Raw genomic sequence first — 25,891 nt, forward strand, 5'->3', positions numbered from 1 at the left:
AAGTGTAGCTCCTCCCTCTGAGCCTATACACCCCCTGGTGAGCCAGTCACAGCCAGTTTATCGCTTTGTGTTCAGGAGGATACATCCACACATGCATTCTCATATGATTTTTTTTTTCTTTTTTTTTGGAAAAAGATTGAAGAAGTGCGGGTCCACGTCTGGACTCCCGGCATATCCCTTCTCACCCCACTGTGTCGGCGGTGTTGTAAGGTTGATTTCCAAGGCTGGAGCCTTACATGCCGTGTTCCTTCACCATCCCTCCTGGGCTCTGGATTGAAGTGGGAGCCAGCGCGGTCTCCATGCCTGGCAGGAGACCGGTCTCCGTCCACAGCCCCTTGAGGACCCTGCTGGACCGGAGCACTCATCCCCAGGGACCTGGCCCTGCGTCTCAGCAGCTAAGTACCTGAGACGTTCATATGTTGGGGGTCCCTGTCCTTTATTGTGTGGGGAGAGTGTGTTTGCTGTATTTGTTTTGGCATTTCCGGCGGGTCCTCTGGCTTTTCGCCCGAGAACCGGGCCGATGGTGCCTGCGCGTCGGCCTCGCTGCTCAAATTTAGGCCCCGGCTTCGCCGGAGGCCTAGTTTTTGTTACCTGCCCTCGCATGTCACTCATGCAGAGGGACAGGCACGGCTCCTCCCAGCGGCCGTCCTGCACAGGGGAGGGACACTCCCCACTGCTTGTGCGTGACTCCCCCCCCTGCAGGCCTCTATGGCCCTCCAGATCCCGCTTTCCTACAGGGACGCCCCCTGTCCCGCCCCCTCTCCGCTACGGCGGCCATTTTCTTGGACAGGGTTCACTCTGCGCTGGGCCATCCTGCACTCTGCATCCCTGCTGAGGTGCTGTGCATGGGGGGTCCGGGCTTCGGGATCTGGAGGGCACACAACACCGCTTCCAGCGGTCTGGTAAGCCACAGCCGGTCTCTGGTTGTGGACCTCTGAATATACTCCCTGGGGTTCATTCTCTTTGTAGAAGCTGTTTTCCCCACTCCAGCAGCATGTCTCACACAAGGAGCAAGGCTCCAAAGCTTTATACTGCATGCGCTGCATGTAAGCTCCTGCTGCCTGAACCGAGCACCTATCCACATTGTGATGTCTGCTCTAACTTGGAGGTGACACAGCCTGGAGTCTCACCCCCAGTGGTCTCTCAGGCTGCTTCTGCACCTGTGGCTGAACCCCCGGCCTGGGTAGAGTCCTTCTCTAGGTCTATCTCCCAGTCATTTTCTGAGTCCATGGGACTTCTGTCCAGGACTTTGATGAATATGCATCAGCCCCCTTCACAGGGTGCCTCTAATGCTCTTGCTAAGGGTCCTTTAGGATCCCTATCCTCTGACCTCCGTCCACTGGAGCTCACAGAGGATTCATCATCAGGGCACAGACCCCGTCCTCCTAAGAGGCGCCGCAGGGTTTCCTCTCCCTCCTCATCCCGCAGCTCTGATTCAAGGGCTGAGGACTCGCAGGATGAGGAGGATGCCTTTACAGGGGGCTCGGAGGCTAACTCCATGTACCCAATTGATCTTTCCGAGGGTGACTCAGAACTTAGTGACTTGATTGCTTCCATTAATTCTGTATTGGATCTCACTCCGCCAGTATCAGAGGAGCAACCCTCTCTGGCGGAAAAGCACCAGTTTACCTCGACTAAGAGAGTAAAGAGTGTGTTCTTTAACCACTCCAGTTTTCAGACCGCTGTGACCAAACCCAGGGCCTGTCCTGACAAACGCTTCCCAAAGCGTGGTTCTGATGACCATTTTCCCTTTCCACCTGAGGTGGTCAAGGAGTGGGCTCACTCCCCAAAGGTAGACCCTCCGGTGTCTAGGCTCTCAGCCCGGACCGTTGTGTCGGTGGCTAATGGCACTTCCCTTAGGGATGCCACTGACCGTCAGATTGACCTTCTGGCCAAATCAGTGTATGAAGCGGCGGAGGCCGCGTTTTCCCCAACTTTTGCAGCAGTGTGGGCCCTCAAAGCCATCTCTGCTTCTCTAGAGGAGATGCATTACCTCACCAGGGAATCTATGCCCGAGATGGTTGCCTTAACTTCTCAAGCTTCAGCTTTTTCTTCTTATGCCATGTCTGCCATGCTAGAGGCTTCTCACCGCACTGCGGTGGCTTCGGCTAATTCCCTCGTTATCCGCAGGATCTTGTGGCTTCGAGAGTGGAAGGCAGATGCTTCTTCAAAGAAGTACCTTGCTGGGCTCCCTTTTGCTGGTTCCCGGCTGTTCGGTGAACAGCTGGATGAAATTATTAAAGAGGCTACTGGCGGGAAGAGTACTTCCATGCCACAAACCAAGACCAGGAAACCTGCCCAGGGTAGGAATCAGTCGAGGTTTCGCTCCTTTCGTTCCTCCAACTGGTCGTCCTCTAAGCCCTCCGCCTCGTCCGCTAACTCAGCTAAGGACCAGAAATCCAACTGGCGCTCAAGAGCGCGTCCACAGAAGACCGCAGGAGGTCCTGCCACTAAGGCAGCCTCCTCGTGACTCTCTGCCCGCTCCAGCAACGTCCTTAGTCGGTGGCAGGCTCTCCCACTTTGGCGACGCTTGGTTTCAACAAGTCTCCGATATCATCTCTCACGGCTACAGGATAGAATTCTATTCCAGCCCGCCAAACAGATTTTTTCTCTCAACTCCCCCCTGCTGCAAGGCCGCCGCCTTCTCACAGGCCGTGGCAGCCTTGCAGGCCAACGGAGTAATTGTACCAGTTCCCGCCCGGGAACGGTTCAGAGGTTTTTACTCAAACCTCTTCCTAGTTCCCAAAAAGGACGGTACCTTACGGCCCATCCTGGATCTCAAGCTTCTCAACAAACATGTTCGGTGCGGCACTTTCGCATGGAGTCTCTGCGATCAGTCATTGCCTCAATGACCCAAGGGGATTTCCTGGCGTCCATCGACATCAGAGATGCCTATCTACATGTGCCAATTGCAGTTTCACACCAGCGTTGGCTACGCTTTGCAATAGGAGAAGATCATTTCCAATTCGTGGCTCTCCCCTTCGGGTTAGCCACGGCCCCTCGGTCATGGCAGCAGTGATTGCGGTTCTGCACCTCCAGGGGTTGGCAGTGCTCCCTTACCTGGATGACCTTCTAGTCAAGGCTCCATCCAGCGCAGACTGTCAGCGGAGTGTCTCGCTCACTCTCGCCACTCTAGCCCAATTCGGGTGGCTTGTCAATCTTCCCAAATCCACTCTGACTCCGACGCAGAGTCTCACGTACCTAGGGATGCAGTTCGAGACTCTGCCGGCACTTGTGAAGTTGCCCTTAGACAAACAGCTGTCACTCCAGTTGGCGGTGCGCTCTCTCCTGAGGCCCCGCCGTTATACCCTCAGGCGTCTGATGCAGGTGCTGGGTCAAATGGTGGCGTCCATGGAGGCTGTTCCCTTTGCCCAGTTCCATCTGCGCCCCCTGCAGCTGGACATTCTCCGCTGTTGGGACAAGCGGTCTTCCTCCTTACACAAGTCAGTGGCTCTGTCGCCACGAACCAAGAGCTCTCTTCAGTGGTGGCTTCGGCCCCTCTCCCTGTCCCAAGGGCGCTCCTTCCTGGACCCGTCCTGGGTGATTCTCACCACGGATGCCAGTCTATCCGGCTGGGGAGCGGTATGTCTCCACCACAGAGCACAGGGCACTTGGACTCCGTCCGAGTCAGCCTTTTCAATCAACGTGCTGGAAACCAGAGCCGTGCTTCTAGCTCTCCTAGCATTTCACCACCTGCTGGCGGGCAGGCACATTCGAGTCCAGTCAGACAACGCTACAGCGGTTGCCTACATCAACCATCAAGGCGGGACACGCAGCCGCCTGGCAATGATGGAGGTACAACGCATTCTTCAATGGGCGGAGGACTCCAGGTCCACCATATCCGCAGTCCACATCCCAGGCGTGGACAACTGGGAGGCAGATTATCTCAGCCGTCAAAGCGTGGACGGTGGCGAGTGGTCCCTGCACCCGGCAGTATTTAAGGCGATCTGCCGCAAATGGGGCACTCCGGACGTGGACCTAATGGCATCCCGTCACAACAACAAAGTTCCTGTTTATGTGGCTCGCTCCCACGATCCTCAGGCCTTCGCCGCGGACGCTCTGGTTCAGGACTGGTCCCAGTTTCGTCTGTCCTACGTGTTTCCCCCTCTAGCTCTCTTGCCCAGAGTCCTGCGCAAGATCAGAATGGAGGGTCGTCGAGTCATCCTCATTGCACCGGACTGGCCCAGGCGAGCTTGGTATCCGGACCTGCTCCAACTGTCCGTAGAGATGCCGTGGCATCTCCCGGACCGTCCAGACCTACTCTCGCAAGGTCCGTTTTTCCGCCCGAATTCTGCGGCCCTCAAATTGACGGCGTGGCTCTTGATTCCTGGATTTTGACGGCTTCTGTTCTGGTATTCCCCCTGAAGTCATCTCCACTATGACTCGGGCCCGTAAGTCTTCCTCCGCTAAGATCTATCACAGGACTTGGAAAATTTTCCTGTCCTGGTGTCGCTCTACCGGCCATCCTCCTTGGCCTTTCTCCTTGCCGACCCTTCTGTCTTTTCTACAGTCCGGTCTGCAGCTAGGACTGTCCCTCAACTCTCTCAAGGGACAAGTTTCGGCTCTGTCAATTCTGTTCCAGCGGCGTCTCGCTCGGCTGGCTCAGGTCCGCACCTTCATGCAGGGCGCGTCTCACATCATTCCGCCTTACCGGCGGCCCTTGGACCCCTGGGACCTTAACTTGGTTCTCACGGTCTTGCAGAAACCCCCTTTTGAGCCTCTTAGGGAGGTTTCTTTGTACCGTCTTTCACAGAAAGTGGCCTTTCTGGTTGCCATAACTTCTCTCAGCAGAGTCTCTGATTTGGCTGCGCTCTCCTCGGAGTCACCTTTTTTAGTCTTTCATCAAGACAAGGTGGTTCTCCGTCCGACTCCGGACTTTCTTCCTAAGGTGGTCTCTCCCTTCCACCTTAACCAGGACATTACCTTACCTTCCTTCTGTCCGGCCCCTGTTCATCGCTTTGAAAAAGCTCTACATACTCTAGATCTGGTGCGTGCTCTCCGGATCTATGTGTCTCGCACCGCTGCGCTTAGGCGGTGCACCTCTCTTTTTTTGCTAACCACAGGTCGGCGCAAGGGCCTCCCTGCTTCTAAGCCGACCTTAGCCCGTTGGATTAGGTCGACCATTTCGGACGCCTACCAGAGTACGCAGGCGCCTCCCCCGCCGGGGATCAAAGCACACTCGACCAGAGCTGTCGGTGCCTCTTGGGCTTTTAGGCACCAGGCTACGGCTCAACAAGTCTGTCAGGCTGCCACTTGGGCTAGCCTGCATACCTTCTCGAAGCACTACCAAGTGCATGCTCATGCTTCGGCAGATGCGAGCTTGGGCAGACGCATCCTTCAGGCGGCGGTCGCCCATTTGTGAAGTTAGGTTTTGCCTACTTCTTAGTTTTTCTGTTTATTTCCCACCCAGGGACTGCTTTGGAACGTCCCAAGGTCTGGGTCTCCCAAAGGAACGATAAAGAAAAAGACAATTTTGTTTACTTACCGTAAATTATTTTTCTTATAGTTCCGTCTTGGGAGACCCAGCACCCTCCCTGTTGCCTGTTGGCAATTTCCTTGTTCCGCGTGTTTTCACCGGCTGTTGTCGTGGACAGAGTCTCCGGTTGTTCCGGCTCTTGCTCTGTTCTACTTGTGGGTGGCTATTCTCCTTCAGCTTTTGCACTAAACTGGCTGTGACTGGCTCACCAGGGGGTGTATAGGCTCAGAGGGAGGAGCTACACTTTTAGGTGTAGTACTTTGTGTGTCCTCCGGAGGCAGAAGCTAAACACCCAAGGTCTGGGTCTCCCAAGACGGAACTATAAGAAAAAGAATTTACGGTAAGTAAACAAAATTCTCTTTTTTTGTTGCACCTCCTCTGGCTTTTATAACAGCTTGCAGTGTCTGAGGCATGGACTCTTCATCAATCTGGCTCCAACATTCTCTGATTGCTGTTGCCAGATCAGCTTTGCAGGTTAGAGCCTTGTCATGGACCATTTTCTTCAACTTCCACCAAAGATTTTCAATTGGATTGAGATACGGACTATTTGCAGGCCATGTCATTGACCTTATGTATATTCTTTCAAGGATTGTATTGACACCGCAAAATACAGGCCAGTAAGTGACACATCATTGTAATCAGGGTCTCTGCTCCTACATGATGGTGGTTCAGATTACATTGCAAAAATCTGCTTACATATTTTCTTTAAAGGGCTACACAGATATATAAATAGTTTGAGGGTGTATACATTTCTGACAGTATTAAAGTATACACTTCTTTAAGTATTAAAAAAAATAGTAATTTATAAAAAAAAAATCTTATCTGAATTTGTTCCTTTAGAATTAAAGGGAATCTGTCAGCAGGTTTTTTACTACCTCCTCTGAGAGCAGCATGATGTAGATAGAGGCCCTGAATTCAATGATGTATCACTTAGATTTCTGTGTGCAGCCATTCTGACACAGTGAAAGATTTTAGATTTTGTATGTAGCGGTGCTGGGAGAATGGGCCCGCCCACACCAGGCTTTCAGTGTACATTTCCATAGACAGAAGCTGCTAATCAGCGAAGGGGGCAGAATCTGACAACTTCTGCTGAGACCCACTAATGATAAAGATAAGAAGCTTAAACTTACATTGCAAGTAAACAAAATGACTGTGAGATAACAGATGCATGGCTGAAGTCTCTGTTTTTAAAGGCCCCTTTACACACTGAGACTTTCTAGCGATCCCACCAGCGATCCCGACCTGGCCTGGATCGCTGGAAAGGCTCTAACAGTCGCTGGTGAGCTGTCAAACAGGTAGATCTGGCCAATGACGCAGCAGCGATACGGACCTGCAAAACGACCTCGCTGGAAAGGGAACGCTAGCACGCCCATGGGCTGGGTTGTTAACTATGTCGTTGTAACGGCGTCAAACACACCGATGCATGCTGCGCAGCGGGAAACAAAGGACCAAAGAATGGTCCTGAACGACTTGTAGGGATCAGCGACCTCACAGCGGGGGCCAGGTCGCTGATGCGTGTCACACACTGCAATGTCGCTGGGGAGGTCGCAATTACGTCACAAAACCGGTGACGTTACAGCGATATCGCTAGCGATGTTGCAGTGTGTAAAGGGGCCTTTTTTGCAGTATGCTGTCTTCAGATTACGTTGCAGAAACCTGCTGACAGAGTCCCTTTTAAAAGGTTTTCTTTCTGTTTTTGTTTTTTTTTCAGGATGGTCTGTATTGGTTTCTAGCAGGCTACAGGATGACATTAGTGCCCATCGATAAACAAGCAACACAACATATCTGGGAATATATCTGTATGTCAGTGAGCATTGCATGGAGTCTTTACTGCTGGAGAACTAAAAGTACCAGCATTAATCTAGAAATATTGTAAGGTCTGGTCTGGTAATCAGTTTTACAAAAGCAGTCAGTCATCAGTTTATGGGAAGAGTCCGGAGTGTGAAGGGTGCAGGACGCTGAGCCATAGATGCAGGCTTTCCCTGCCGCTCAGTGTTTATGTAAGACGGGTCACTGCAATGAGTGAAGACATCTTGTGGGAACCGTCCCGGCCACTCGCTGGTCTCACTAGTTCAGAAGGAAGAGGCAGGGGAAGCTCCATACGTGTGCGTTTGCCTTTGGCCCTCAACTTATTAGACTTCTTGTAATGGACATGGAAATAAATAGAAGTGAAGTGTGCACGGCTGTAGGAGTGATTGATGGATTTGGATAATGCTGATATGTTTGTAGCTTTAAACATGTAGGATCCATACAATGTAATATGCACGCTATTAGACCGGGTTCACATGATCGGATCTTCTCCATCCAATAGAAGCAGTGTGATTTATACTAATCAGACTCCGATCAGAGTGGGATCTGCTTGTCTCCATTCTGTCAGTCCAGTGAAAATCAGACAGCGTGTCATCCGAGTCTAGTACGATTTCTTTCACGGACCCATAAGGGTATGTGCGCACTAGGCTTTTTTTTCACGCTGCGTTTTTATGTGCGTTTTTGTCCCAAAAAACGCACCCGCGGCTAAAAAACGCGGCAAAAACGCATGCGTTTTTGCCGCGATTTGGTGCGTTTTTTTTGCTGCGTTTTTGTTCACTGCGTTTTTAATCAGTGCACAATGCCATTAAAGATTGTTGATGAAAAAAAAAAAAAGTCTGATGTCATTTCCTTCTTCAAAATGTTCATTGTATGCAGGAGAGCAGACAGCTGCAGAACTAGTGTATGCAGGAGAGCAGACAGCAGCTGCAGAACTACAAGGCTCAGCATCCTCCATCCAGGACTATATGCAGTTTTTTGCCCAAAAAGAAAAAAAAAATGACACAGGCTTCGCCATATTTTTGTATGATAGCCGGGTACAGCAGGCAGGTACGGGCTGCCCCCAACCCCCAGCTACCTATTTGTACCCGGCTGGGAACCAAAAATATAGAGAAGCCCTTTTTTTTAATTATTTCATGAATTTCATGAAATAATTAAAAAAAAAAAATGACGTGGGCTTCGCCTAATTTTTGAGTCCAGCCGGGTACAACTAGGCAGCTGGGGATTGGAATCCACAGTGCAGGGTGCCCAAGATTTCTGGGCACCCCCACTGCGAATTGCAGTCCGCAGCCACCCCAGAAAATGGCGCTTTCATAGAAGCGCCATCTCCTGGCGCTGTATCCAACTCTTCCAGGTGCCCTGATGCCGGGTGGCTAGCTAGGTAATAATGGAGTTAGGGCTAGCTGTATATTATCAGCTGGCCCTAAGCCCGAAATTCATGGTGTCACGCCAATATTAGACATGGCCACCATGAATTTCTAGTAATGATAAAAAAAAACAAAACAACAACACACAGAAAAATATTTTTATTAGAAATAAAACACAACACAATTAGTGACTCCATCTTTATTGAAATAAAGAACCCCCCTCCGCAGTAATCCTGGGTCAGGGTCCCGCGCCGTCCAATCCGGATCCAATATCATCTGATCGGTTTGCTGGAAGGCAAAGCGATCAGATGATGTGTCAGGATCAAGTGCCTGAATCACATCACACATCAGCTGATTGTATAAAAGCCGGTTATACAATCAGCTGATGCATCAGTAGAAAAAAAAAAAATAATACTCACAAATACTCACTTATGTGCTGTGCTGATTACCGGCAGCTCCTGGAGCGATCGATTGGACAGGAGTCTGATCCCGTCCGATCGCTGCAGGAGCTGCCGGTAATCAGCTGATGAAGTCTCCTGACGGCAGGATCAGCTGATAGCCGGCCGGGCGCGAAAAAGCCGGCGAGACTACGATCAGCTGATGCGTCAGGTGACTGCATCAGGTGATCCACCGCCAGGTCCTGCAAGCAAGGTCCTGCCCTGGGGAGACTGCACACAGCCAGAGCGGCGGTACCGGGACAGGAGCTGGGAGCGGGCATGGCACCGGGACCCTGCAAACAGGTGAGTATATATGACATTTTTTTTTTTCTAGTGTTCACTTTTGTTTTCGCCGCTGCCTCCACCTCCCGCCCAGACATGGCGCCGCACGGAGCTGACATGCACAGGACGGGAGGTGGACGCAGCGGTGACTGTACCGGGAGGATTCATGCTTCTGTGTTTACCAACAGAAGGAATCCTCTTCCTGTACACGTCACTGTAGTGCCCACCCCTTGCGTTTATAGCTGCGTTTTTAGTCATAGAAACGCGGCTATATGCGTTTTTCATTGCGTTGTTGAACATTCATTGAACTCAATGGGTGAAAAACGCAGTGAAAAACGCAGAAATAATTGACATGCTGCATTTTTGTGGTCACCACAAAAACGCAGCTACAAAAAAACGCTGTGTGCGGACAGCACTTATGAAAACCCATAGACATTGCTGGGGAAGCAATGTCACTGCGTTTTCAGCCCAAAAAGGCGGTAAAAAACGCCGCTAAAAACGCGGCAAAAACACCTAGTGCGCACAAGGCCTTAGGGTAGGGTGCTTTACACGCTGTGACATTGCTATCTATTGCTAGCGATGTTGCGAGCCATGGCACCTGCCCCCGTCGTATGTGCGATATGGGGTGATCGCTGCCGTAGCAAACATTATCGCTACGTCACATGCACATACCTTGTCAGCGACATCGCTGTGATCGCCGAACAATCCCTCCCTCAAGGGGGAGGTGCGTTCGGCGTCATAGCAACGTCACTGCGGCGTCACTAAGCGGCCGGCCAATAGAAGCGGAGGGGAGGAGATGAGTGGGACGTAACATCCAGCCCACCTCCTTCCTTCCGCATTGCCGGTGGAGGCAGGTAAGGAGATGTTCGTCGCTCCTGCGGTGTCACACATAGCGATGTGTGGAGCTGCAGGAACGACGAACAACATCGCTACTCACCAGACATCGATATTTGGTTTTTGGACGACCTCTCAAACACCAACGATTTTTACCACTTTTGCAATCGTAGAAGGTCGCTCGTACATGTCACACGCTGCGATGTCGCTAACGACGCCGGATGTGCGTCACAAACACTGTGACCCCGACGATATATCGGTAGCAGTGTCGCAGCGTGTAAAGCCCCCTATAGACTTGTCTGGCCATGTGCAATCCGATTCTCAGAGGCAAATTGTACATACTGCGGTTTCTTTTTTTTTTTTTTTGATCACTCAGTCCGAGGAAAAAATTGGACATGTGCACTGCCTTATGATTAATATCAGTCTGATTGCGATCCCTTTTTGACGCATAGTACTCAGACCGAAAATCTGTCATGTACACGAGCCCTTACTGTAGTCTATAAGATCTGCTCAGGGCGCGCTCTTCTTCACTGTACTAAAATACTTTTCTCCACGTCCTCCACGTCGTGTATGTAACTTTTCAGATTAGTGTACAAGTCGTCCTCGTCATAGGCACTTCAGTTTTATATCAAGTTTCTAAAAAAACCTCTGGAAACGTCATCAACTCATATTTTTTTAATTCATTTATGTTCTTCACATCTTCTGATGAAGTGATGGCACATCTCCCAACGTTGAAAGGTTTTAATTAATCAGAACTCATAAATCATTGAAAGGAGGAGGCCACGGGGTCATCCATAATCCGTTTTCCCATGGCTGATCACTTCTTGCTCTGATTTGATTGCTGGTTTAGGGTATGGCCATACAACATTTTGTTTTAGGTGTCTCCGCTCCGTTAACTGAAAAACTTGCATCTGAAATGCTAAAGAATGGACATAAACATTGCAGTGTAAAAGACTTGCTCAGTATTTCAGCTTCTTTTAACTTCTTCAGGTTTCCAAAGCTGGGAAACTGTTAAAAGAAGTGATCTGACCGTTCTTCAGGTGGCTCACTATTTTATACATAAAGGAAAAACAAAGGCAGCAAAGCCACTGCCCGTAAAGGGTTAGTCACATCTTCATGATCCTATCCTAATATGTAGTAGGTGTAGTAGTAATAATAATAATAGCAAATACCTCCAATTAGAAAAGATAGTATAGTTCTCCTGATTAACAATGTTGCTTACCTCATGTTCAGGGCATTGCAGGACCTTATTTATTTATTGATACGATCACGCATATAGGAAAAAGAGGATTGGCACATCCAAAAATCTGTTAAAAAATGTCTTGTTTATTACTGATGTGGAAATAAACAAGAATTTTTTAACATTTTTTGGAAGTGCCGATCCTCTTTTTCCTGTATTCCAGTCCACCTGGCGGACTTTTCCATCGCAGCACTCTATGGATGCCTGGTGACTCACATTGTTGGGCGTGTTCAGCTTTCCTCGATCTCCTGTTCCGGACCACGCATATACTCAGTAAGTTGTTAATGGTCATAACCATGGATACCTAAGGTCCTGCAATGCCCTGAAAACAAGGTACGGTAAGCGATGTAGTGAGTCAGAGAACTATACTACATTTCTAATTGGAGGTATTTGCTAATATTATTATTATTAAATCTTCTACATATTAGGATAGGATCTTGGAGATGGGAATAACACTTTAAGTCTGCTAATGCATCAAGCTTCAAATGTGAATTCATGACCCATCAATACTACTTTTCCATGTGGTTTGGCCCCATGCTAGCTTGCTCCAAAGAACCACATAAACATGGCAGCTATTAATTAATACAAGTGCTCACACTATTAACAAGTGACGCTTGTAGGTATTGAACAGCGGGTAAAGACATAAAACCATTGTGGCCTTCGTTCCTGTATCCCAGGCAGCTAAGAACTGTTCCATGAGGAGGTTGTCTAAGCCCTGTTGAAATTCACTGGCCCACTTACTAAGGCGGTGGTTCTGTGTTGTTTGTTGGGTTTTTCTGTTGCCAGACTTTACCTAAAGTGTTGACACAAAGCTTCTCAGACATAGCAGCCACGCCCAAAAAACCTTGTGCACCACAATTCACACACTTTTTGCACAAATGCGCATATGGCTTAGCAGGGAAGTAATGTGCCCTAGGTTTTTTTATTGACTTGTGACAGTTTTTTGCTACAATTGAATGGCCTTGGCCTCAAACACATGAGACTAACGGCAGTCGAACTCTCAAATATTGATGGGTTGGGCCAACAGTCTAATGGACCGTATTTTTCGAACTATAAGATGCACCGGACCATAAGACGCTCCCTGCTTTCAGAGAAGGAAAATAGGAAAATAAAATTTTAAGCAAAAAATCTATCTATCTGTTGCTGACACGGTTATGGGGGTAATGTCCCCAAATTCTCTACTAAGGTACCCCATCCTGGTAATGATCATCCTGCCTTGTATATGATCCCCATCCTTGTATATATGTCCCTCATCCTGATATATACCCCCATCCAGCTATATACCCCCATCCTGGTATATGGCCTGCATCCTGTGACACACAAAATATAAACGTTTATACTCTCCTTTCCTCGCTCCAGCAGCATCGCTCATCCTCCTGTTTGTGCTAGCAGCAGTGCCGCTGACCTGTGTGAAGCCAGTCACCATTCTCTGCAGCACTGCAATGTTCTCCTGTCTGCCTGCCCGCTGATGTGTGTGGAGAGCGGTGCGCACAGGGATGACGTCATTGCTGTGCGCACCACTCTCCACACACATCAGCGGGCAGGCAGACAGGTGGACATCGCATTGCTGCAGGGACTGGTGAGCAAGCATACCGTACTTATTCACTGCCCCCCGTGCTGATAATAATACGTAGGTGGAAGTGAATATAGCCACACATGATCACTCCAGGCTGTAGTTGCCAGGGGTGATCACTTGGGCCAGCTGCTAATTATGCGCGCATTCCCCACCCACCTGTCAGCGCCGGCTTTAGCGCTGAGAGATGATGGGCGGGAGGATGCATGCATATGAAATGAGCAGGCCCACGGGGTCACGGTAGGCGCTGCTACAGCTTGTGCATGCTGCCGATGACCTGCTCCACCGCAGCACCCTCATTTCCCGCAGCCATGCCCTACATTCAGACTATAAGATTCACCCCTCACTTTCCCCCAACATTTGGGGGGAAAAAAGTGTGTCTTAGAGTCCGAAAAATACAGTGTTTATATAGGGGCCCCCAATTCTTCCCCGATTTTTGATGTGGGGGGATCTGAACATGTGGTACTGAACATGTGGTACTATCGTTTGGCCATGAGCTATCCATTGTGCATGGGGCACCTAATATTTGTCCTAAGTAAAAGAAAGTCTCAAGTTCTGTGAAGATGTTTCCAGTGCTATCACACAGTGCTTGAGTCTGCCTCCGCTAACTGTACACTGTGAACTGGGAGCCATAAAGATACATGCGATCATCCTAAAGGGTACTTTACACGCTGCGACATCGCTAACGATATATCATCGGGGTCACGTAGTTAGTGACGCACATCCGGCGTCGTTGGCGTCATCGCAGCGTGTGACACCTAGGAGCGACTATCAACGATCGCAAAAACGTCAAAAATCGTTGACCCGCCGCTCCTTTTCATAATATCGTTGGTGGTGCATGCCGCTGGTTATTCCTTGTTCCTGCAGCACCACACATCGCTGTGTGTGACACCGCAGGAACGACTAACCTCTCCTTACCTGCGTCCACCGACAATGAGGAAGGAAGGAGGTGGGCGGCATGTTCCGGCCGCTCATCTCTGCCTCTCCTGTTATTGGGCGGCCGCTTAGTGGCGCCGCTGTGAGGCCGAACCGAACCGCCCCCTTAAAGGAGAGATTGTTCGGTGTCTCCAGCGACGTCGCTAAGCAGGTATGTGCGTGTGACGCTGCCGTAGCGATATTGTTCGCTACGGCAGCGATCACCACATATCGCAGGTACGACGGGGGCGGGTGCTTTTGTGCACGACATCGCTAGCAATCGCTACCGATGTCGCAGCGCGTAAAGCACCCTTAAGGCTTTTGTAGGTTCTCTTCACATATTGTAAACGTTGCTTACCGCAACCTGGGGGTTTTACTCGCTTGCAGCGATGCAGGGTAGCTTAGGCATACACAGGCAACACAGTCTCTCTCAAAAATGCAGCAGTTTATTAGTTACCAAGATAAACTGCTCTTCCAAAACACAATGAAGCCTCTCCTGGCTTAAAGGAAAAGGTAAACAAAACACCTTCACATACCGTGGGCTTCAAGTCCATTTAATGTCCATAGTGAAGGTATGGCTGTCTCCCCACGAGACACGGATTTCTGGTCAGTCTTTGTAGCGGACCGCCCGCTCAGGTTTGGACACTACAAGTGTCAGAGTGGAGCTCCCTCAGCCTCCACACACTCAGTTCCAGAAGGTTGAAGGCAACCCACGCTTCCTTGGGCAGTTTCCTTCCAGAGGCTCCAACCTCTCTGAGAATAGCAGCCTCTTTACCTGCCTGAGGCTGCTCATCATGCAGGGCTGCTCCACACACACTGACAGTCTCCTAAATCAGCCTGGACACACCCACAGGTGGAGGTTTGTGTTTTCAGACCTGCACAGCATACTGGCATTGTTAAAGGGAACCTGACCCTTATATGCAGAACCAAGCCTTTGTGGAACTACAAGTCCCATAGCAACTTCTTCACTTTAATATCGCAGGGACCTTCTCCATTGCGACACATAGCGACCATTTACCACATTGGTGGTCGCTACCTCACAATATGCACTGGAGACTCCAGCAATTATGCAAGATTCATTGAAGAAAATAGTTGCTGAATGCAAAACCCGAAGAACCACATTCACCGTCCGCCATCAATGCTCATCGTGATGCAATCGTTAACCGCTTTAGGGTATATGCACACGCTGCAGAAATTTTCTTCACCAAAAAATGCACCTTGTGGCCGAAAACGCACCAAAAACGTACAAGTTTTACGTGCAGTTTTTTTTAGTGAATTAAATGGCAGTAAGGGCTAAAAAAAAAATCGCAGGAAACAATAGACCAACAATTGACATGATGCTTTCTTTTTTTATGCACCAAAAACTGCAAGGAAAAAAGAATCAACATTTCTGATTTCTCATAGATTTTGATGGGATAAGGATAGTCTTGCACTTGTGGGCAATAAACTACACCAAAAACGAATCAAAAACTGCACCATGCACACAGGGCATTAGCTTAGTTTAGCTTTCTTTTACTCCTGTGACACAATAGAAAAACAGACATTTTTATGTAGATGTGAACTCGGCCTTACTTGTACAGACCACGGCAGTCCTAGCCCCAAACGGGGTAATTTTTCCACTGAAAACCTATAGCTGAGGCTTATTACATCACTTCCCGCAGTATAGGAAAGGACTGTGTGTACTTCTGCCATTTCACTCTCTCCCACACCAATCTGTAGCTCCCAGGCAGAAGTGCAGCTGCTGTCCCCTTGTGTCTTCCTCTCTGTGGGGGAGAAAGAACAGACTCAAAACAGTTCTGCATTCAATTGGTGAAAGGGCGCATAGAGGGCCTTCAGCTTTTCCTCCATGCTTGGAAATTCAAGCAGCTGGTCTGCATTAGCTTAAATATGTTCCAGTACAGTGCTCAGCCCATGGCCTGACGCCCCATTCCCAAGGTTTTACAAGAAAAGGTTAAAATAGAACACTTTCTAATGGATTTGACCAGATTGGAAATAAAAATTAGGAGCCTTTCTACTCAACCATAGATCTTTTGGAATTTCCATTTTTATTCATTTTTTTCCTTCTCCGATATATGCCAGCTCATAACAATGACACTTATCATAAAAAGTTGAATGAACCTCCACATTCAGTCAACACTTAACCCGTTGAAAATCATGGTATGTAAACTTATAAAAACGTCAAAGATTGACAGGGGACCTGGAAAGCAGTGGAGCATGGACGGCGGGGGAATCTGTGAGGTAAGTATTACCTCTTTCAGTTGCAACACATTGAGTATTTCATGAGATTTTTACCTTTTAGTATTTGTAAGGCCAGAGTCACGCTAGTAACTCGCGCGAGTCTCGCATCGCATCGCATCACCCGGCACAGCCACACATTCTCCTGACAGGAGTGGGTCGGTTGCATGTATCTCTATGCAGCTGAGATGCTCCCCTCCAGAGAGTGTGCGGCTGTGCCGGGTGATGCGATGCAAGACTCGCGCGAGTTACTAGCAAGTGTGACTCCGGCCTAAGGCCACGTTTACACATTGGGTGTTTGGTGAGTTTTTTTACCTCAGTTTTTGTAGCCAAAACCAGGAGTGGAGCAATTAGAGGAAAAGTATAAGTCCCCTTTTCACACTGCGTTTTGCCTTACGTTTATTGGTCCCGCCGGGGCATCCGTCTGAACCGCCCCTCCCCCACCCCGCAAAGCGTGTTTCGGACCCATACGCCAACAGGGCTATTGACTGTAATGGAGCAGACTACGTTAGCGTGTTCTCTGTTTTGTACTATTTTCGGGCACATACGTTTCCTGCAGACGGACACCCGAACGTAGTCAACTACATTTTGGTGTACGCCTACAGAAAACGTATGAGCCTGAAAATGGTACAAAACAGAGCACACGCTAACTTAGTCTGCTCCATTACAGTCAATGGCCCTGTCGGTGCATGCATCTGAAGCACCCTTTGCGGGCTGCGGGAGGGGCGGTTCGGACAGATGCCCTGACGGCACCACTAAATGTAAGGCAAAACGCAGTGTGAAAGTAGCCTAACAGAAACACGTCATCACTTCTACACACTTCTGGATTCGGCTTATAAATACTGAGGTAAAAACCTCACTAAATACTCAGCGTGTGCACGTGGCCTAAGGTTTTTTAAAATACTGTAAATAAAACATGGGAGGGCTGGATAGTGCCATTAATTCTTGGCTATCCTCAGCATGGGACTAGAAAATTATCCTGGAAACCCCAAGATTTATACCAGAAAAACTAAAAAACTATCCTCTCAGTAAGACCTAATAGTAACCCCAAAAACATGGTGTTTTGACCCTAAAGTCCACTCTAAGGGCTCATGCGCACGTAACTGCTGAATATTCTGCAGCGATCTGACAGCACATGTGAGCTTCAAATCGCTGCAGATATAGTGCGTAATGGATGCAGTTTTTTTGTACAAAAAAATGCCGATTTCACCATAGACAGAGTGGGAGCTGCATCCATAGCTCATGGAATAATTGACATGCTCATTTTATGAACGTATGGATTTGGGTCAAAATTTTAGTACCCAAATCGCTGCATTCATAAAAGCATTGTGCGCACGTGTCATGCACAATCTTCATAGATTGTGCTGGGGACGCAGGCCGCATGCATTTACGCTGCAGTGCTAGACGCAGTGGAAATGCACGCAATTACGCAACGTGCGCATGAGCCCTTAATGGGGTTTTTACCTTTTGGAGGCCATTATCGAGGATCCCCTGGATGTGACTGGGTCTGCTCATATCATTACATTGAATTAACTCTTGGTCGCAAGTTACGTGTAATATGAAACATTTATGACATTTTTTTCTGAAACATATTGTGCCATACCAAATATGTCTATATTATCTCATGTTTGAACTGTGGGAACACGGCCTAAAAGATTTCTTGGTTTGTGACATGCAAGCCTTTAGAAAACATCAGTGTATTAATTTGTATTTTCTTTGCTTTTTTCCAGTTGTGACTTTATATTCAACACTTGGTGGTTCTGCCATTGCCCATGGACTTAATGAAACTGAAGTCACCCACATAATTACCAGCAAGGAACTCCTGCAAACCAAATTGAAGGTAATTATTTTGCTAAATGCAGATGTTACCCTTGATAGGCTATGCTGACATCGGTGTCACAGATGGAAAAACAATGCAGCCTTTTAAGCAAGGAGTAAGTGATTTGCTGACATTTCACAGGGACACTACCAAGGCTTCCTAGAATGGCACTCTTGCTCTTAGGTACACCATACACATTAGATAGCTGTCCACCAAACCATCAATGGTCTGACATAGATCACTTCTACCTCCCCATATACAGGAATGCTTGGCTCAGCCAAATACCCATGTTGTCTAAAAGAGAGCAACTGCCAGTATAATATGACGGCGTCTTTAGCCCTTGCCCAAAAAAAAAAAGGTTCTGTGATTCAGTTCCAACCACCTGATCCAAAAAGGGTTATTCCCATCTCCAAGATCCTACCCCAATATGTGGTAGGGGTAATAATAATATTAGCAAATACCTCCAATTAGAAATGTAGTATAATTTTCCTGATATAGCCATGTCTCTTACCTCATGTGCAGGGTATTGCAGCTTAGGTATCCATGGCTACATCCACTCATATAGTGACAGTTAGTTGCTTGTGGTCGTAACCTTGGATACCTAAGCTGCAATGCCCTGCACATGAGGTAACACATGGCTATATCAGGAGAACTGTACTACATTTCTAATTGGAGGTATTTGCTAATATTATTATTGGTCTAGGATCTTGGAGATGGGAACACCCCTTTTAAGTCCTCCAATTTAATGTCAGATGATAGTCAGAAAGCCCCATAAACATTAGCTGATCCCACTGGAATCTGTGGATTTGACCATTTGTAATCTACTGTATAGAGGGGCCTTTTAGCTTGGAGATCTCTGTATGGCAAAGCTTTGTGACATTGCTGGCACTGTAATGCAATTATTCAGATTTTAGCTCTGAGATTTCCATATCTGTAGCTGTGTCATCTTCACTTTCCATACCATGTCATAGACTTAAGTTGAGGGATCACAATCAGATGGTTGCTCGCCTCATAAACATTCCCCTTTTAGCTTTACTGAATGTCATGAAGGAGGGAAGGTATAGTGGGCACAGAGCCCGACTGGTTTATTCCAAGAGTACAGTACTCTACTCTACATTACATATGTGGGTAGTACAGATTTGTTGACCACTTCGGTGGGGTCTACTTCTTTAGGAAGCCAAATACATAGGATGATGGCAGATAACGTATGGCCCCTTTTCAGACTCCCTAAATAGTTAATTGTGGTGCCTCATTTCCTGTTTAATATTGGTGGCGTTATTTAATGCCTCCGGGTTGAATTATCCATTTTGCTCAGTATGACTGCATTTTAATTAAAGTAAACATAAGTACTCTCAGTATCCTGAGTGCCCAGACCTGAAGGTGCTTCTTTGTGTATCCGTGTCCAGTGGAGCTGAACATTTGCCAGTTCTGGCAGCCCATATATACACATTTGTCTTCTCGCTGTGGCCAGGATATTCTCACCCTCCTGCTTGTATCCTGTATGTATATATTGGCAGCTCACCAGTGCAAACAGAACCTTGTAGGAGAACAACTAGATAAGTTTTAGGTTAAAAGGCTTGAAGTGTTCTTCTCTATAGTAAACTTGGCTTAAAGGGACCCTGTCTGCTCTCCTGATATGGCTGCTTTAGGCTATGTTTGCACACTGCATGTTTTACTGTGTTTTTGGCGCATTTTTAATGTCACAAAGATGTACTTAAATGCATGCGTTTCCTTCTCCCAGCAAAGTCTATGAGATTTCTATTTTGCTGTCCACACAGTGCATCTTTTTTTGGCTGCATTTTTGACGACGCAGCCAATATGCAGCATGTCAATTCTTTTTACGTCTTGTCCGTGTGTTTCGGAGGACTGGCGGATCAATCCCCCGCTGAATCGAGGTCGGCGGGGATTGATCCCTGGTATCTGGCTAGATGCCGGTTCCCATTGAGCCAATGTGGACTAGAATCTGGCACAAAGGGGTAGGAGCAAGCGCTTCATACTTACCGAATCACCGGTGTGGCTGACACACTGCTCTCGTGGCCGGTCATTCACTTACTGAGCCGCTCATTACCTTCATTGAATATGCACTGCTTCCCCCGCCCACCGGTGGCTGTAATTGGATGCAGTCAGACGCGCCCCCATTCTGAGTGACAGCTGTCTGACTGCAACCAATCACAGCCACTGGTGGGCGGGTCTATATCATATAGTACAATAAATAATTTAAAAAAAAAAAAAACGACGTGCAGTCCTCCCCAATATTGATACCCAGCCAAGATAAAGCATCACAGCTGAGGGCTGGTATTCTCAGGCTGGGGAGACCGACGTTATTGAGAGCCCCCCAGCCTATAAATATCAGTTAGCATCCACCCAGAATTGCCACATCCATTAGATGCGACAGTCCCGGGACTTTTCCCGGCTCATCCCGATTGCTCGGATGTGGTGACAATCAGGGTAATAAGGTGTTAATGGCAGCCCATAGCTGCTACAAAGTACCAGATTATTAATGGCAGGCAGCTACCTGAGACACCCTCCATCACTACTCTAAGTGAAATGAAATAAACACAAACACCGAAATAATGCTTTATTTGGAATAAAATACAATTAAGTCCCCCTCTTTCACCACTTTATTAACCCCAACACAACCCTCCAGGCCCGACTTAATCCACATGAGGTCCCATGACGCTTCCAGCACTGCTACATATCTGAATCTCACAGTGAGCGTCATAGAGCAAGACTGCCCGCTGTGAAGTTCAGGTCGCAACTGAAGTGAGGACCGCGCTCAGCGGTGATGTAATTCAGGTTAGCCGCGGCCACAGCATGCCTCAATCTGTGACAGCAAATCACCTGAGTGACGTCCTGCTGATCAAGCGGCTCACTTCAGTCACGCGGGGGATGTGCTGTCACAGGTGGAGGACTCCAGCTGTGGACGCAGGTAATTTGAGTGACATCACCGCTTATCGCGCGGCTCACTTCAGTTGCTGCGTGGAGCTCACAGCGAACAGTCTTGTTCTATGGCCGCTCGCTGTGATTGTCACATGTAGCAGAGCTGGAAGCGTCGTGGGACCTCGTGTAGATTACGTCGACCTGGAGGGGTTTTTGGGGGAGTTAATAAAGTGGTGAAAGAGGGTGCTTTTTTTGTCTTTTTTTCAAATAAAGGATTTTTTGGGTGTTTGTGTTTACTTTCACTTACAGATTAGTGATGGAGGGTCTCATAGATGCCTCCAATTACTAATCTAGGGCTTAACAGGTGTGGGGTGTTATTAACCCCATATTACCCCAATTGCCACAGCACCAGGGCAACGGGAAAAGCCGGCCCAGCGCCAGAATTGGCGCATCTCATGGATGTGCCGCTTCTGGGGCGGCTGTGGACTGCTATTGTTAGGCTGGAAAGGGCCAAATAACAATGGCCCTTCCCACTCTAATAATATCAGTCCCCAGTTGTCTGCTGTACCTTGGCTGGTTTAAGAAAAAGAAAAAAAAATGGGGGGGGACCCCAAGTCATTTTTTTTTTATTTCTATTTTAAATAAATTTAAAAAAAAATTGCGTGGGATCCCCTCAAGTTCATAACCAGCCAAGGTACAGCACACAGCTGAGGGTTGCAGCCTGCAGCGTCTTCTGTTCCTGTGCTGGATCTGAAAAATGGAAGGACCCCACATCCTTTTTTTTAACAAAAAAAAATGTAAATATCTGACCAAACTAGCTAGGCCTCTATAGAGTATTCTGTTATTTCTTTGTCTATTCTATATGTTCTTTGTATTATCTATTATCTTTCTATTATCTATCCACCTATTCTATTCTATTTATCAATTATCCAATCATGTTTTGTTTCTCCTTTAAAAAACGCATTAACAAAAACGTGGCAAAACGTCATGCATTTTTTTGGGCCACAAGCTGCATTTTCTGAGACCACAGGAAAAAGATGCACTCAGAAAAATATGCCGGGTGTGAACATGGCCTAAGTGACCATTTCATTTCTCATGGAATAACCGTTCTGGAGAATCTTAATAGTATACTGAATTGTGCTGTTCCTCTTTCATTCCTCCTGGAAAAGTCAATAAATTAACAACTAATTCATGTTCCAAAAAATGTTTCCACTCATGGGGAACCCCATAAATAAAGCTAGAGGTGGGGGAGGATATCTATTTTATAAATCTTAACCAGTTGTATAATTCTTACAGAGGTTTTATTACTTTGTGAAGAAGGTTACCGCAGGATAAAGTCTGTTTGCCCGCCCAATTATACAAATTACCAGGGAAGCTCTGATCAGGGCTGAAGGGGTTGTTCCCAAAATAACAAGTTATCCTCTATCCATGTGACAGGGGATATTGTTTTTTTGCTGGGGGGTCCAATCGCTCCTAGGAAGTCCCGTTGATAAAAAATGGAAGCAGAACAGAGCCCCATATCAAGATTTGCGAGGTCCCAGTGATTGGACCCACTGTAATCAGCAGGTTTTTATTATTTTAATGCAATAACTCTTTAAGAAACCACAGATTTCCTGAGAAAAGGCCCAGTCACACAGAACGACTTACCAGCGATCCCAAAAACGATGCAACCTGATAGGGATCGCTGGTAAGTCGCTGGGAGGTCGCTGGTGAGATGTCACACAGTCAGATCTTACCAACAATGCAGGAACGATACAGGTCGCAGTAGCGACCTGTATAACGATCTCGGCAGTCATTGTGACCCTGTCACACAGCGTCAAACACAGCTATAGGTCCTGCCCAGCAGGACATCGCCTTTGAAGAAAATGGCCTGGACCATTCTGCAACGACTAGAGATCTCACAGCAGGGGCCTGATCGCTGGTAGGTGTCACACATAACGAGATCGCTAACGAGATCGCTACTGCGTCACAGAAACCGTGACTCAGCTGCGATCTCGCTAGCGATCTCGTTATGTGTGACAGTAGCTATACTTCCTTGCAAACGCTTAACACTGTCTTATCAGTGCTGTGTAGGAATACAACCTTTTAAATAGGGGAATAGTAGCTAGCCAATGTCAATATCTTCACACATTTCCAGGAGGAATAACAGAGGAAATGCATGACGCAAACTTGTAAAAAAATATACTCTAGTCTTCCTATCTGAACACCAGGTATGTATGTCAGGAGAGCGCACGTCTCCGCTTTAAGGATCATTCCTCATCAGTAATTTTCGGTGCCACTAGGCTCCTTATTGTGCTCATCTTTCACCGGTGGAGCATGGAGCACAGCACTTGGAGAAATTAACCATTTTGGTGTCGGACATTGGCACCAGATTGTAAGGCTTTAATATCCAAGTACTGCTGTATTGACTATGATTACTAATGCAATGGTCTCTCATTCTGTTTTTTTTTAGAACATCCTTCCCCAAGTCCCCTTGTTAAGGCATATCATCATTGTGGATGGCAATAGCAGCCCCAGCGACTACCCCAACAACATCACCGTCCACAGTATGGCGTCGGTGCAGGCCCTGGGGGCCCGGCAGGGTGAGTGGTTTATATGTGCAGATTGCTGAAGCGTTCTTTACAATCTTATCCGCATGCTGTAGACATTTCTGCCTTGGAGCGACAGGCGTGCTCCGGATTTTCTGATCCGCGCCATGCTCATTATATATCGGAAATGCAGCAGTTCATCACTTTTATGTTGCAGAGATCAGATCTGCTGTCACTGTGTAACAATATCTGCATATTGGACCTACGTGTGTCCTTTAGGCAGAAATCTTCTATGTTCTCCTGATGCATCATTTCCCATGTGACCAAGGCCTTAGTGTGGAGCCAGTGATATTCTCCTTTGTCCTGATGTCATAGTCTATGTGGAGATTCCGGTCTTCATGTTTTTCTATAATCTATGTGCATGTGCCGGTATCGGGCAACCTTCTGTCTATTCCATGTCACTCATGTCATAAGATTTAAACATCAGGACATCCCAGTGCTCGGCTTCCTCACACACAGCGGGAAATAAAGGATACTCCAATGTATGATTAACTGGGTACATCCCACCCATCCCCCGCTATATTATGGTGATGGGGGATTCTCTTTCCATGTGAACAGATGCTGCAGTCTCAGGACCCAAACATCTGGTACAGATTACACAAACATCAGTGAGTCCTTCATGGCTTTCGTTCCCAGCACCAACTGGTGCCTGACACACTTCCAGCACATGGTCGCTCCTCGGATGCCGCGCGGACATTGTGATCCTCGCTCTCATCCTTTTATTTTACTGCAGATGAGGTTTTATCCTGTTTTGTACTTTTGTTGGTCTTCGTGTGTCTTTATAACTGGTTTCTACATCAGGAGCAAAAATTTGTGTAAATGATTCTCTATATTAGTACACAGTTTAGACAAGTACTGTAATAAATCAGAAATGCGTTAACAAAAATGACTGTATAGTGGGGACCCAGCCCGACCGCTCCCCATATCTCCCCTTCTGGGGCTCCTGTGGTTGACTGATTGGAGTTCTCTGCATTTGAGTAGGTTTAGAAAGGGGTTTTTTTTTTCATTGTTTGTTTGTTTGTATGTATTATATTTCTATGTGTACATGCCTAGCTTACCCAAACTGGTAACACACTTCATAGAGCATGCAAATGCCTACTGATGCCCCCAAACACAAGTACACTCGGCTGACCGCAGTCTCTGTGTTTCCCATATACTGTACGTGTACCATCAGCTACAACTATTTCTCCTGACAAGTAGGCCGGACTCTACTAACAACTGTTCATTTAGACACCCCAAAACCAAAGACTGTGTAGTATAGAAGGTGTGCCTCCAGACTACCCATACACATGTATGCTCAGCTGACAACTGTTCCTCCAGACTTCCCGTACACATGCATGCTCAGCTCAGCTGACCATTGTTCCTTCAGACTCCTCATACACATGCACGCTCAGCTGAACTGACAACTGTTCCTCTAGACTCCCAATTCACATGGATGTGCAGCTCAGTGTCAATGGTTCCTCCAGACTCCTCATACACATACACATGCACGCTCAGGTATGCTGACAACTGTGCCTCCAGACTCCGCATACACATGGCTACTCGGCTCAGCGTCAATTGTTTCTCCAGACTTTCCATACATATGGACGCTGGGCTTAGCATCAATTGTTTGTCCAGACTTCCCATACACATGCATGCTACCCTCAGCTGACAACTATTTCTACACATGCATGCTCAGCTCGGCTGACAACTGTTCCTCCAGACTTCTCATACACATGGATGCTCGGCTCAGGGTCAATTGGTCCTCCAGACTTCCCATACAATACATATGCATGCTCAACTCAGCTGACAACTGTTCCTCCAGACTCTTTATACACACATCTGCTCATCCAGATTCAGTGTCGATTGTGATGTCTCACATTTGTGGCTATACTATAAAGTGTTCTGCAGCATGGCACAGCAACAATGATCTCAGTGTAATCTCTAACAATTTGTTTCCTTTGCTCCAAACTACACCCTACATTTTTTTTCAGTAGTGTTTGGCATAAATATTACATAAGTCACCATGTTTTCTTCCACAGCAAACAAGCAACAGCCGTCCCCACTACCGTACGATATCGCGGTCATCATGTACACCAGCGGGTCCACTGGACTGCCCAAAGGAGTGATGATCTCTCACAGTAACATAATAGCTGGCATAACTGGGATGGCGCAGAGGATACCAAATCTGGGGTATGTTCTGATGATGGGAACACTTACAGTATAACAGACATGAATTTAACTTAAATGTATGCATTTTTTGGAAAAAATAATTTTTGGAATAAGGTTTCACCATCAGTGTTAGACCGTTTTGCTTCTACAGTCTCTATGTATTACTTGGATAACTCACAACGAGTTAAGGGGAAATCTGTCAGTGAGTTTGTTTTGACAGCAGGGTCTGAAGCCCATATTTCTCTTCTGAATGATCTTCCATAGAAGTAGTTCCCACACTCCAGTCTT

At 47.5% G+C, this 25,891-nt stretch overlaps 1 protein-coding gene across 2 annotated transcripts in view; it reads left to right on the forward strand.

Annotated features, from left to right (window-relative positions):
- Positions 1–25,891, forward strand: part of ACSL3 (acyl-CoA synthetase long chain family member 3) — a 157,825-nt gene that overhangs the window by 78,192 nt on the left and 53,742 nt on the right. For both annotated transcript variants that reach the window (XM_075340824.1, XM_075340822.1), the window contains exons 4-6: positions 17,896–18,005; positions 23,317–23,446; positions 25,474–25,624. In XM_075340824.1, the coding sequence (XP_075196939.1) occupies positions 17,896–18,005; positions 23,317–23,446; positions 25,474–25,624 (391 nt within the window). The remainder of the gene's footprint in view (positions 1–17,895; positions 18,006–23,316; positions 23,447–25,473; positions 25,625–25,891) is intronic.

Source organism: Anomaloglossus baeobatrachus, chromosome 3, assembly GCF_048569485.1.
Source record: "Anomaloglossus baeobatrachus isolate aAnoBae1 chromosome 3, aAnoBae1.hap1, whole genome shotgun sequence".
Classification (NCBI taxonomy): Eukaryota; Metazoa; Chordata; class Amphibia; order Anura; family Aromobatidae; genus Anomaloglossus; species Anomaloglossus baeobatrachus.